This window comes from Octopus bimaculoides, chromosome 4, assembly GCF_001194135.2.
Source record: "Octopus bimaculoides isolate UCB-OBI-ISO-001 chromosome 4, ASM119413v2, whole genome shotgun sequence".
In the NCBI taxonomy this organism is placed as follows: domain Eukaryota; kingdom Metazoa; phylum Mollusca; class Cephalopoda; order Octopoda; family Octopodidae; genus Octopus; species Octopus bimaculoides.
Genome location: NC_068984.1, coordinates 115,454,681 through 115,466,864, shown reverse-complemented (window position 1 = coordinate 115,466,864; position 12,184 = coordinate 115,454,681). Strand labels below are relative to the sequence as shown.

Below are 12,184 nucleotides of genomic sequence, written 5' to 3'. Positions count from 1 at the left end.
GTCCAATGAAGGAGACGACGTTGGCGTGGGTGCCAGTTGTTAAATTTAACTCGATTTCGATTTCACTTGCCTCAACAGGTCTTCGCAAGTGGAGTTTAGTGTCCAATGAAGGAAGGAAGGTATGCATAAGTGGACTGGCTGAGGCCTTAGATTTAGGTCTCACTTGGCTTGCCGGGTCTACTCATGCACAGCATATTTCCAATTGGCAGAGTTTCTACAGCTGGATGCCCTTCCTAACGCCAACCACTCAGAGAGTGTAGTGGTTGTATATATATGTATGTATTTATGTACATGTGTGTGTGTTTATGTGTGCCTTTGTTTGGATATGTGATGATTGTTAAATGAGCATCACAGCCATACAGATATTGTTCTTTCCCTGTCTTCCAGGGCAGAAATATTCCCTATTTTGGAAGCAGGTGAGGAGTGGTGACAAAAAAGGGTGTCTAACTGATCATAGAAAATCTGCCTCAACAAATTCTGTCTGACCCATGCCAGCATGAAAAGGTGGACATTAAAACAATGTTATTTTATTTTTTTTTTTTGTTCCTGCACCAGATTATCAGCAATCACCAAGTACTTCCATAAGTGGACGGTTTGGTTCACCTAACCCTGGAACTGCCCGCAGGAAACTTTTCAGCACGGAAACATCATCAACGGCACAAGTAACAAATGTGTTGACGGAGAATGTGTCATCGGGTACTGAGGCACAGCAAATAACAGTAGGTGCCACTGGTACAAATACTGACCTGACAAATGCCTCTGTTAATGCTATTGTAGCCAGTAACAATGAGAATGCTGCCCCATCTTCGCAAACTCGTATAATTACTTTACAACATGGTCAACAGGTAATTACATTTTTGTTTCTCTTTCTTTGTATTACATCAGTTAACCTTTTTGATACTAACTCACCTGAGACTGTTCCTTGATATATGATACAAACTCCCTGTTTTGTGGCTGTATGGTAAGAAGCTTGCTTTCCAACCACATGGTTGTGGGTTCAATCCCACAGCATTGCATCTTGGGCAAGTGTCTTGTGTTATAGCCTCAGACTGACCAAAGCCTTGTGAGTGGATTTGGTAGATGGAAACTGAATGAAGCCTGTCGTATATATATGTGTGTGTGTGTGTGTTTCAAGTGAGGGTGTTTTAGTATATAAATATAGGCGTATGTATGGATTGGTGCGCTTACGTGAGCGAGGGTGTTTTAGTATATAAATATAGGTGAATGTACGGATTGGTGCGTTTACGTGAACACTATAGACTTCTCTACTCCCTTACTTTTACCTCCTCCCCTTACTTAGCGGTCTATAGCTCTTTTGTCTTAATAATGGTCAGCCACACAGTAATTTTCCTTTGTTTAACGGTCATTTTTCACAGGAATTTTCAATTGCTGGATAACTGAAGAGATGTTGGCGTGGGTCCCCACCCCGGCATCCGAAACTCGGAGTTTTACCATGGCTACCTAATAAGTGTCACATATTTTTACAGATAAATTCCTCTATTTACATAATATTGAGGTCTCTTTCTTTCTTTTGTTGTCCTTCCTATTAATATATATATATATATGTGTGTGTGTGTGTGTGTGTGTGTTCCCCCACCATTGCTTAGCAACTGGTGTTGGTGTGTTTATGTCTGTAATGTAGTTGTTTGGCAAACAAGACTGATAGAATAAGTACCAGGTTTAAAAAAAAAAAAATACTGGTGTTGATACATTTAACTAAAAATTCTTTAATGCAATGCCCCAACCTAAACACAGCCTAATGACTGAAACATTAAAATTTCATGCTAATACCAGCTTAATGGTGACAAAGTTTTTATGCTAAGCTCTTCATTATTTTCAAAATTAACTGAAAGAAAGGTAGTATATTTCAGCAGAAATATGGCAAGAAAGGATTTAAAGGGCCAAGGTTGGGGTTGCAGGAATGGTACATTGCTAAACTAACCAAGTTCAAATTTGACCAGGAACAGTCTATTTTATGCTTGAGTACCTATGAGATCTATAAATAAGTAGGTGAGGGGTGGTGACAGGAAAGGCGTCTGATCATAGAAAATCATTGACATAACACCAATGGAAGAAATTATGATTACATCATGTTTATCTAGGTTAAGACAGATATATCTCAGAGGGAATGATTCAAAGTGAAGCTTAACGATGGAAGTAAGTATTGCTTAGTAATAGAAGGGTGAGTAGATATATCTGGGAGGGCGTGTTTCAAAGGAAGGCTTCGTGATAGAAGGGTAAATGGATATATCTGGGAAGGTGTGTTTCAAAATAAGACTGTAAGACTTTGTGATAGAAGGGTAAGATACATATATATATGAGAGGGTGTTTTTCAAAGTAAAGCTTAGTGATGGAAGTAAAAAACTCCAATTAGTTGATGGGCCAATTAATTGAACATTTGTTGATGACATTCCAGAAGACTAATCACACCTGTTGTGTTGCTGGTTTCAGTTTTGTACTTTTTGTGTGATATATGGTGTTTTTAATGTATTTAGAACAGTGAGTTACTGAGTTTTGGAAAAGTAAACTTGTTGATTTTGTTGTAATATGCAAACAACTGCTGCCAGAAAATTGAGTAATCTATAGTGAAAAGGACATATCTAACTGTCAAACAGACATTTCAAAATTTCATGGAAATATCAATAAATATTTATGGAATCTTTATTGTACAAGAAACTCAGAGTAAAATTTGTAAACCTGGTAAACAAGAATATCTATGAAATATGAAAATCGTACTAAGATAATTTCTTTAAAATAGTGTATCTAAGAACAACTAAGTTCTAAGTCATACTATGGAAGATATATTACAACTGTAAGAGCCAATGTGTGTTTGTGTTTATTGGATATATTGATTCTCCTGGGATACAACAAAATATGTTTCAACATGAGTTTACATCAAGATTCTTGCAAACCAAATACAAAGATGAAATAGTTTTTTTTTGTGTTGTTTTATGTGAATTGTTTTAGACTTTTCTCTTAAATTAGTCCATTTCTTTACGCTTTTGTCTATATAACTTTGATGAGCAGAGTGATAAATGAGATTGTCAAATAACTAAACACTAATTATAATTAGCACATCCAGCCTAAATTGGATATGTTGTTTAGAATGCCTTAAACTGTCGTATATGTCCATCTCATGTTGATGATACATGCTATACAGCATTCTAAACAAAATATCTGATTTAGGTTGAATGTACTGATTATTATTTGTTACAAATATTATTGCTCCTGTTGCTAATAGCTAATTTAAATACCGTTTCTGATTTTTAAAACAGGTGGTGATAGTACAGCCAATTGTTTCTAATACTACCTCTGTCAGTGTGCCTTCCAATACAGTTGTGACACCCTCACAACAACAACCACAACAGCCACAACAACAGCAGCAATTACAGCAGCCACAGAAACAGAAGCCCACTGCAAAACCCAAACGTACAGGATCTCTTGCCCTTTTCTTTAGGAAGGTCAGTTTTCACCTTGTCTTCATTTGTACGTCTGTTTGCTTTGTATGTCTGTCTTCTTTAATCCTTTAGCATTTAATCCAGTCATATCTGGTCCAAATATTCTACCCATGTTATGTTCAAACAGACCATATTTGGTCTCATTCTTACCCTACACTGCCATTCTAAAAATAAACAATCTCATCATTGAAATCTCAAATCTATGAGATAATGCCAAATCATACTGGATCCAGGTGCAGCTCTTCAACTTGCCAGCTCCTGTCAGACTGTCCAACCCATCCCAGCATGGAAAATGGACATTAAAGGATGATGATGATGATGATAACCCTATTGATTCTCACTGTATTTTATCATATTGTCACATAGACTCTCATTCCACTTTGTCATGTAACTCCCCATTCTGCTTTACCATGAACTATATAGCTTCCCATTGTATTTTATCATACAACTTCCATTATCAATATCTATAAAACATTTAATATAATTTTCCCATTTCATTTTGTCTTATAGCTCCCCATTGTATTTATACAGTATCTCATTGTGCTTTATGCCATGTAATTTCTCGATATGTTTTCTGTCATGTAACTTATTGTACATTATCATACAGCTTGCTTATTCTGTTTTAAGCTTGTATAAGCACTTTATTGTGTTTCAACACATATCTTCTTGTTTATTTTTAGGTATATCATCTTGCTGGTGTACGTCTAAGGGACCTTTGTGAAAAGTTAAAAGTGAATGAAGAAGAACTACAAAGAAAAATGTGGACATGCCTTGAGCATTGTCTTGTAAATGAGATCAGTTTAATGAAGGATAGGCATTTGGATCAAATCATTATGTGTTCAATGTATGTCATTGCTAAGGTAAGGATTCCTTTACAATCTGAATAATTTATATTATTGCTGCTAGCTACACTTTGGTGAATGGTGGCTAATATGTCAGCTTGTTTGCAAACATTGGACCTTATTTTCTTGTGTTGGCTTTCAACTTGTTAAGCAGCAATCATCATCATCATCATCCTCATCATCGTTTAACGTCCGCTTTCCATGCTAGCATGGGTTGGACGATTTGACTGAGGACTGGTGAAACCAGATGGCTACACCAGGCTCCAATCTGATTTGGCAGAGTTTCTACAGCTGGATGCCCTTCCTAACGCCAACCACTCCGAGAGTGTAGTGGGTGCTTTTATGTGCCACCAGCACGAAGGCCAGTCAGGAGGTACTGGCAATGGCCACGGTCAAAATGGTGTATTTTACGTGCCACCTGCACAGGAGCCAGTCCTGCGGCACTGGCAATGATCTCGCTCAGATGTCTTTACATGTGCCTAAGGTTATAATTCAGAAAAGACTTACTTTTAATGCATACTGATTAGAAGCTTGTACTGTTATCTTGTGAGTTAGTGATAGGCCCTATATTTAGTTGCTTGACTCTTTAACTCTTTTGTTAACGCTATTTCTGTTAAAATGCATGGTGTTTCTTTTATTTACTTTCACGCACTGTTTTAATTTGACTTTGTTATTCTGTTCTAGGTAGCGACAGATCCACCGCAAACATTCCAGAATATCATGAGATGTTATCGCCTGCAACCTCAAGCTCAATCTCATGTATGTGAAATCTTAGTTTTTCTTGATTTACTATAAATTCATAGAGGTGGTGCAATAGGTGCAGAAATAAATATCAGAAAGATATTTGATTAAATATGTCCAATGATGCTATTCATGGCCCAGTAATGTGTTTTACACATGTATTGTCTATAAGGAGAAATTGTCTTCCAAAACAGTTTCAGCAGCAAAGGTCTTTCCACGTTTGTGTGTATACAAACGTTTTAAATAGGGTACACATAGTTCTTATTTCAGTGGGACAACAATTCTACATCCCCTTCCTTTATTTTGGGGGATATGAATCACTATGTGGTGAACAGCTGACAAGAAACAGTAACCAAAATCTCTTTTTTTGCATCCTACTTTCTTAAAGAAAAGGAAGTATGCATTAGAGAGTTTAATCTTAGATACACTATTCCTGAAGAGAAAAAAAAACAAGATAGTCATAATTGGAATGTCTTTGATCACAAGTCTACTCAACCAGGGCTGACCTGGATTTAAACAATAACAACAGAAAGTGTTGCATATCTGCACCAGATTGTCTGGAAATGACTTGTGATGGACTAGCAACCTATCCAGAAGTGTTTAATTTTGTCTTTACCTACTACCATAAAACTAGACACGTATAGCAGTTCGTTGAGGCTGTCAAATGAATTCCCATAATTGCATAAATATCTCTACCTTGTGCATAAAGGAAAAGATATATTATTATATTGCACATTTACAAATTTGTTACCCAATTTAATGAATGCAGGCATGGTTGAATGATTTAATGAGCTTTCATGGTCGATGCCAGTGTTTGATACTGTGGGAAAGGGTTTTCTAACATAGCAATGAGTAGATTAAAATCCTGTGAATGTAATTGAATAAATGAAAACTTGTGCCAGCCAAGTGTTCTCTCTCTTTCCAGTTGTGACATCCTGGATGTCTTACTGAGTCAAAGATGACAAGGCTGAGACTGTCTGTGATTGTTCATGACTAAATGGGCTCTTAAAGCAATTGCTAAAAACATAGTATGCGTTATTTAGTCATATTTGCACATCTTGCAAATAATGGCTATGGTTTACCTTATGATACAATCAGTGAGTAATTCCATCTATTGAACATTTGAGGCACTCATTGTTGTAACCAGTATAGGATCCATACAGCTTATTTCATACTTTGTGACATACAAGTCAAATTTTGCTGATCAAAATTTACAGCCAAAAAAAAAGGTACATTGACCAATACACCAATATGACTTCCAAGGATTAAAAATTCCATGTAATATGCAGCAAGATTTGGGGAAATAGAGACGGTGTTTGAATGTTTACACAACATAATATTTTGACACCTAGGCTAGAAAATACGGCAGATTTAATTTGTGGTGGTGGGGGGATATTCAATTTGAGTTTTGTTTATTTCTCTCCTATGGATGGGTTTTTTTTTTAATGTTTTCTTCCATATATTTTAAAGCTGTCAACTTTATTTCTTAACAAGTTTCAATTTTCCCCCCTTCATTTTCAGGTTTATAGAAATGTACTGCTTTCCACTCGAAGGCGACGAACATCAGGGAGTAGTGACAGCAGCAGGAATGGAACAAGTGGTTCTTCTTCCCCTGTTACCACCGAAAGGGAAGATTCTAAGGAGAAGGATAAACGTAAGTGGTTCCAGCCATTTTCTCTGTTGTTGCATAGATTTGACTTCCACATGTCACCAACATCTTTTATCTTTTTACTTGTTTCAGTCATTTGACTGCGACCATGCTGGAGCACCACCTTGAAGGGTTTAGTTGAGCAAATCAACCCCAGTACTTAAAGTCTGGTACTTATTCTACCAGTCTATTTTGCTGAAGCTACTACCAGTTAAGTGGTGGTAGCAGATAAACACACACACACACACGCACTCTATCTCTCTCTCTCTCTCTCTGGTATATATTTTCCAATACATGGAGATGTTTATCAAGTTCTTTCAGATTTACTCATCTACTGATGTTCTTGTATAACTGGGGTCTAGGGTGAGATGGAATCAATCAGATAAGGTTTATTTAGTCAAAGTTGTTTAGCCCCTGGAAAGTCTTGATCAAGCAGACTTCTGTCTGAGGTCATTCCCAGATGCAACCATCTTATCCTTTTTTAAGGAGGCTATCATAATACATTATTAAGTATCTCCTTTCCTTCTCTTACATTGTAGGGTATGATTTGAGTGAGATTTGGCTGCTTTTTCCAGCAACATATAGATGGTTCTTTGTTGGTTTGCTCTAGCTAAGGTTTTTTTTCCCATTTTGCAAACATGTTCTAAGTATATGATAATTGCCTACACAGACCATCACTAATGTTCTTGGTTTCTACTGTTTCACTTTATTTTTCTGTTTTCATGTTTGTTCCAGGAAGGACTGAAGCCTTGAGTATCCGGTCATCCAGCACATTACCGGTTCCACATCCCAACAGTCAGCCTCCTACTCCAACCAAACTTATCGGAATGGGTTCTACGTTAGAAATGGGGGAAGAAAGAGGTGATCTCATCCAGTTCTATAACCAGGTTACTACAATATTTTTTTAAAAATAAAAACCTTTCTTGTTCCATGTCAGTAAAGATAGGTTGTTGGATGGTTGCAATACTGCTTATATGTTACCAGTCTTCTTAGTTTGCTTTCTAATATTAGCTCTTTCTAAGGTGGTAAGCTAGCAGAATTGTTGGCACACTGGGCAAAATGCTTAGCAGCATTTCATCCTTCATCCGTCTACATTCTGAGTTCAAATTCCACTGGTGTCAACTTTGTTTTTCATCCTTTTGGGGTCGATAAAATAAGTACCAGTTGAACACTGGAGTCGAAATTGCTGGCCTTGTGCCAAAATTTGAAACCAATATTAGCAGTTTCTGCTGTACACATATACCTGTCCATAATTATTTTGCTGGCACTTTTCAGTTATTTGCATCATACTTGCCTAACTGTCTTTATGATGTAACATGGACCTTCTGGTGTAGGTATTCTGCAAGTGAGCAAAGCATTCCTTTGGCTTGTACTGTATGTGTGTTTGCAATATCATTCCTCAATATTTGTTCTTCATTCTATTCACTCTCTCACCCATTCCCTATCTCTAAACATGTCTCACTCTCCCATGCATTCTTGCAACCCCTATCCACCTACACTTCCTGTCATCCTATCCTCACTCATTTCTCATCTCATATCTTGAGGGTCCACCCTCACACTTCTTTGCTATATTTATGCTTCTCTAACTTCATCCCCAGCCATTCCTACCCTATTTTATATAATCTGACTAACCATTGCAGTCCCTTGACAAACAGAAAGCTTGTTTTTGTTCTGGTCCTTTCTCTCATACTTTAACCCTTCATTCCTTCCATAGCATGAAGCCACTTCGCTCTCTACTGTAGCCCAATACAGTGGAAGAGGATCTTAGTCTTGCAGGCTTCTTGGCAACCTCTTTAGTGCTGGTGCCACAAAAAAGAAGCACCCTGTATGCACTGTTATGTGGTTGGCATTAGGAAGAGCATCCAGCCATGGAAACCTTACCATAGCAGACATTGGAGCATGATGTCATCTTCGGAACTGTAGGATCCTGTCAAAGTGTCCGACCCATATCAGCAGCGAACATGGACATAATAATAATAATAATAATGTTTGTAATGTAGTTTGTTGGTAGAGAGATATTATGACTAATGTTATGTTAAAAGAAAGAGAACACAAGACTAAATTGACTTTATGTTTCTCTCTCTCTCTCTCTCTCTCTCTCTTTCTCTCTCTCTCTCTCTCTCTCTCTCTCTCTCCTAGAAGGAATCCTGTTGTCATTCATTCTTGTACCATTGCAAGAAGTACCAGTCATATCCTGAGGATCAGTTTCAGTTGACTCTGTCTGTCTGTCTGTCTGTCTCTCTCTCTCTCTCTATATATATATATATATCTATCTAGTTACATACTGATGAAAGAAACAATAATTCTCTTCTATTATTCAATTTGTTAAAGACAGTAGATTGCTGGAGTGGCAGAATCATTAGAGCATCAGCTTTATGGTATCTGTTCTGGTTCTAGGTTCTGAGTTCTAATCCCACTAAGGACAACTCCACATTACATCCTTCTGGGACAGATATAAATAAATAAGTGCCAATCAAGTACTGGTGTATCATGTAATTATTTTCCCCTCCAAAATTATTGACCTTGTGCTTATGTTAGACTTTATCTGATCTAATTAAAGATTTTTGGTTATTGTTATATTGCATAAGATATTGTTTTTCTCTTGTTAATTGTAGGTATTTGTGAAGAGGATCAAGGAATTTGCTTTGAAATTTTCTGCTAATCAATCAAACGTAAGTATTCAAAATAAATTTTCAACACCCTTCCAATATTGCATTTCATTATTTAGTTAACAGGCCTCAGAAGGGTTAATGTCTGTGTTTGAGAGGAGGTGGCAGAGGAGGAGAGAGAAGATTTTTTAATCATTTCCATATCAAGTTACTACATCTATATAAACTTTGAAACTTGCAGCTCATACTATTTGTGGGTGACTCAGAATGTTTGAATTTACATGCATGCATACACACACACACGTTATTTTATTGTACTTGGTGTCTATGAATAATAGGAGAAAACGTTTTAACCCTTTAGCATTTAAACCAGTCACATCAGGCCCATATATTTTACATGTTTTATGTTCAAACCAGCCAGATTGAGCCTCTCACACCTATCATACAATGTCATTTTAAAAATATACAATCAATATCTTTGAAATCTCGAAGCTACTTGATAATGCATAATGAATTCGAACCAATTTAAATAAATAAGCATTATGCTTGACTGAGTTTTCTGAATGCTAAAAGGTTAATTATCATTTTGTTATTTTTTTGCATTAAAATTACATTTTAGTGGGTTTTTTTCCCACATTTCCATTACTTTTGAGATCATGTTGTGTATGCCAAAATATCTGTGGATATTAACATACATCTGCCTTTATTGTTCCTCATAGTTTTTTTCTCTTGGTTAGAAGAAACAATGTTTTGATGCTATCATTCTTGACTCTAGAGGCTTCTTGTAGCAATATGTTAGCTGAAAAAAAAAAAACCCCAGAATTTGTGAGACTATGAAGGCAAGGTTCTATGGCTATGATGTTTATTTTGCAACTATGTAGTCTCAAAGTTCAAACCCACCACATAGCACAGCACCTTGGGAAAGTGTCGTCTGTTGTAGTCTTGAGTTGGCAAAATTATGTAAGTGAAATTTGATAGATAGAATCTGTGCAGAAGACACAGATTCTATCTGTGTGTGTGTATAGTTAGACATGCAGTTAAGCACTTTACTTTCCAGTCATGTGGCTTCTGGTTCAGTCCCACTGTGTGGTACCTTGAGTAAGTACCTTCTGCTATAGCCACAGGCAAACTAAAGTGGATGTAGTACATGGAAACTTAAAGAAGGCTATCATATATTCTCTCTCTCTCTCTTTCTTTAACCCTTTCACATTTAAACTGGCCATATCTGGCCAAAATATTCTACCTGTTTTATGTTCAAAGGACAAATCTGATCTCTCACACCTATCCTACAATGTCATTCTAAAATTAAACAATCATATCATCAAAATCTCAAAGCTACAAGATAATGCATGATAAATTCAAAACAATGTGAATAAATAAGCATTACATTTGTTAGAGTGATCATTATCATCACCATCATTGAATGTCCGTTTTCCATGCTGGCATGGGTTGGACGGTTTGACTGAGATCTGGAGAGCCAACAACTGCACCAGGCTCCAATATGAATGCTAAAGGGTCAAGAAATTTGGCTGTGGTGAGAGTTGTAGTGAGATGTGCTTTAACACTTCTAAAAAGTCTGAAAAAATAAAACAGCAAACGACCAGGACAAGTTGTATATCATAACAGCACTTCTGTAATTCCAAGTCAAGATGTTGAGGACCCAAAGCTGGTTGAAGCAAAAGAATTATAAGTGTGGAGTTAATAGGGTTATGGAGTGACAACAGAAAGGGTGGAACATTATTTACATTATTTACATTTGATGGATATTTGTCCTCATCTTGTTTGTTGTTAACATGTTTCGGCTGGGTGGAAGTTTGTATATTGTTCCTAGTTGAATGTAACTTTTCACATTCTCTTGGAGAGATCAGTTCTACTATGCTAACTTATCATGGATATTATATGAAGATATAAGCACTATTCAGTGATACTTGTATACACAAATTAGTATTCCTCATGGGAAGAGGTGGGTGGGGGTTGTGACAAGCAGCCATGTTTAATAAAATTAAGACAAGTTTAAACGATTTCAACATATCCAATCTCATGACAAAGAATGATATTGATGCGAACTATAGTTTTGCCTCCTCATTGATAAAGATGGGTGGTGGTGGGGAGACTAGACAAAACATTCCAGTAATATCTGGGAGGAAACTGTCAGTTTGGTATTTGTCTTATTGTAATTACCAGAGCAAAGCAAGCAGAGTAATGTCCCTTGTCTAATAGCCAGAGCAAGGTTTTGAAACTGATTATTTCATACAAACTAAATGATAATACAGCCTTGTGAGTAGATTTGATAGACGGTAACTGAAAGAAGCCCATCATATATATATATATCTTATTTTTAATTTTTTTTTTCTGTTATTTTGACTTTTTAGGATAAACCTCATTTATCACCATTGCCAGTGGCTAGGTCACATACGTCTTCACCACGCCGAGTATCTAATAAGCACAATGTCTACATATCTCCCCATAAGACAAACCCTGGGGGAACACCTCATAGTGGGAAGGTGTACTGTTTCAGCATGAGTCCTGCCAAAGTAAGTATAATATTCTTGTTTTGTTTGTTATGAAGAGAAACTACACTCTAAGTGGGTTTTCTCCTGGTTTACATAGTGTGTATATCTATCTGTCTGTCTGTCCATTTATCCATCTATCTATCTGTTTATCCATCCATCCATCGATCTATCCATCTGTCCGTCCATCCATCCATCTATCTATCTGTCTGTCTGTCTGTCCATCCATCCATCCATCCATCCATCTATCCATCCATTTGTTTGTCCGTCCATCCGTCTGTCTATCTATCCGTCTGTCTATCTATCCGTCTGTCTATCTATCCGTCTGTCTATCTATCTATCTGTCTATCTATCTATCTGTCTATCTATCTATCTG

The 12,184-nt window shown here is 36.8% G+C and overlaps 1 protein-coding gene across 1 annotated transcript in view; it reads left to right on the top strand.

Annotated features, from left to right (window-relative positions):
- LOC106873599 (retinoblastoma-like protein 2) overlaps positions 1 to 12,184 on the top strand; it is a 70,277-nt gene that overhangs the window by 50,863 nt on the left and 7,230 nt on the right. The window contains exons 16-23 of the mRNA XM_052967670.1: positions 556 to 845; positions 3,276 to 3,461; positions 4,139 to 4,318; positions 4,985 to 5,059; positions 6,563 to 6,695; positions 7,425 to 7,576; positions 9,305 to 9,361; positions 11,671 to 11,832. Of these exons, the coding sequence (XP_052823630.1) occupies positions 556 to 845; positions 3,276 to 3,461; positions 4,139 to 4,318; positions 4,985 to 5,059; positions 6,563 to 6,695; positions 7,425 to 7,576; positions 9,305 to 9,361; positions 11,671 to 11,832 (1,235 nt within the window). The remainder of the gene's footprint in view (positions 1 to 555; positions 846 to 3,275; positions 3,462 to 4,138; positions 4,319 to 4,984; positions 5,060 to 6,562; positions 6,696 to 7,424; positions 7,577 to 9,304; positions 9,362 to 11,670; positions 11,833 to 12,184) is intronic.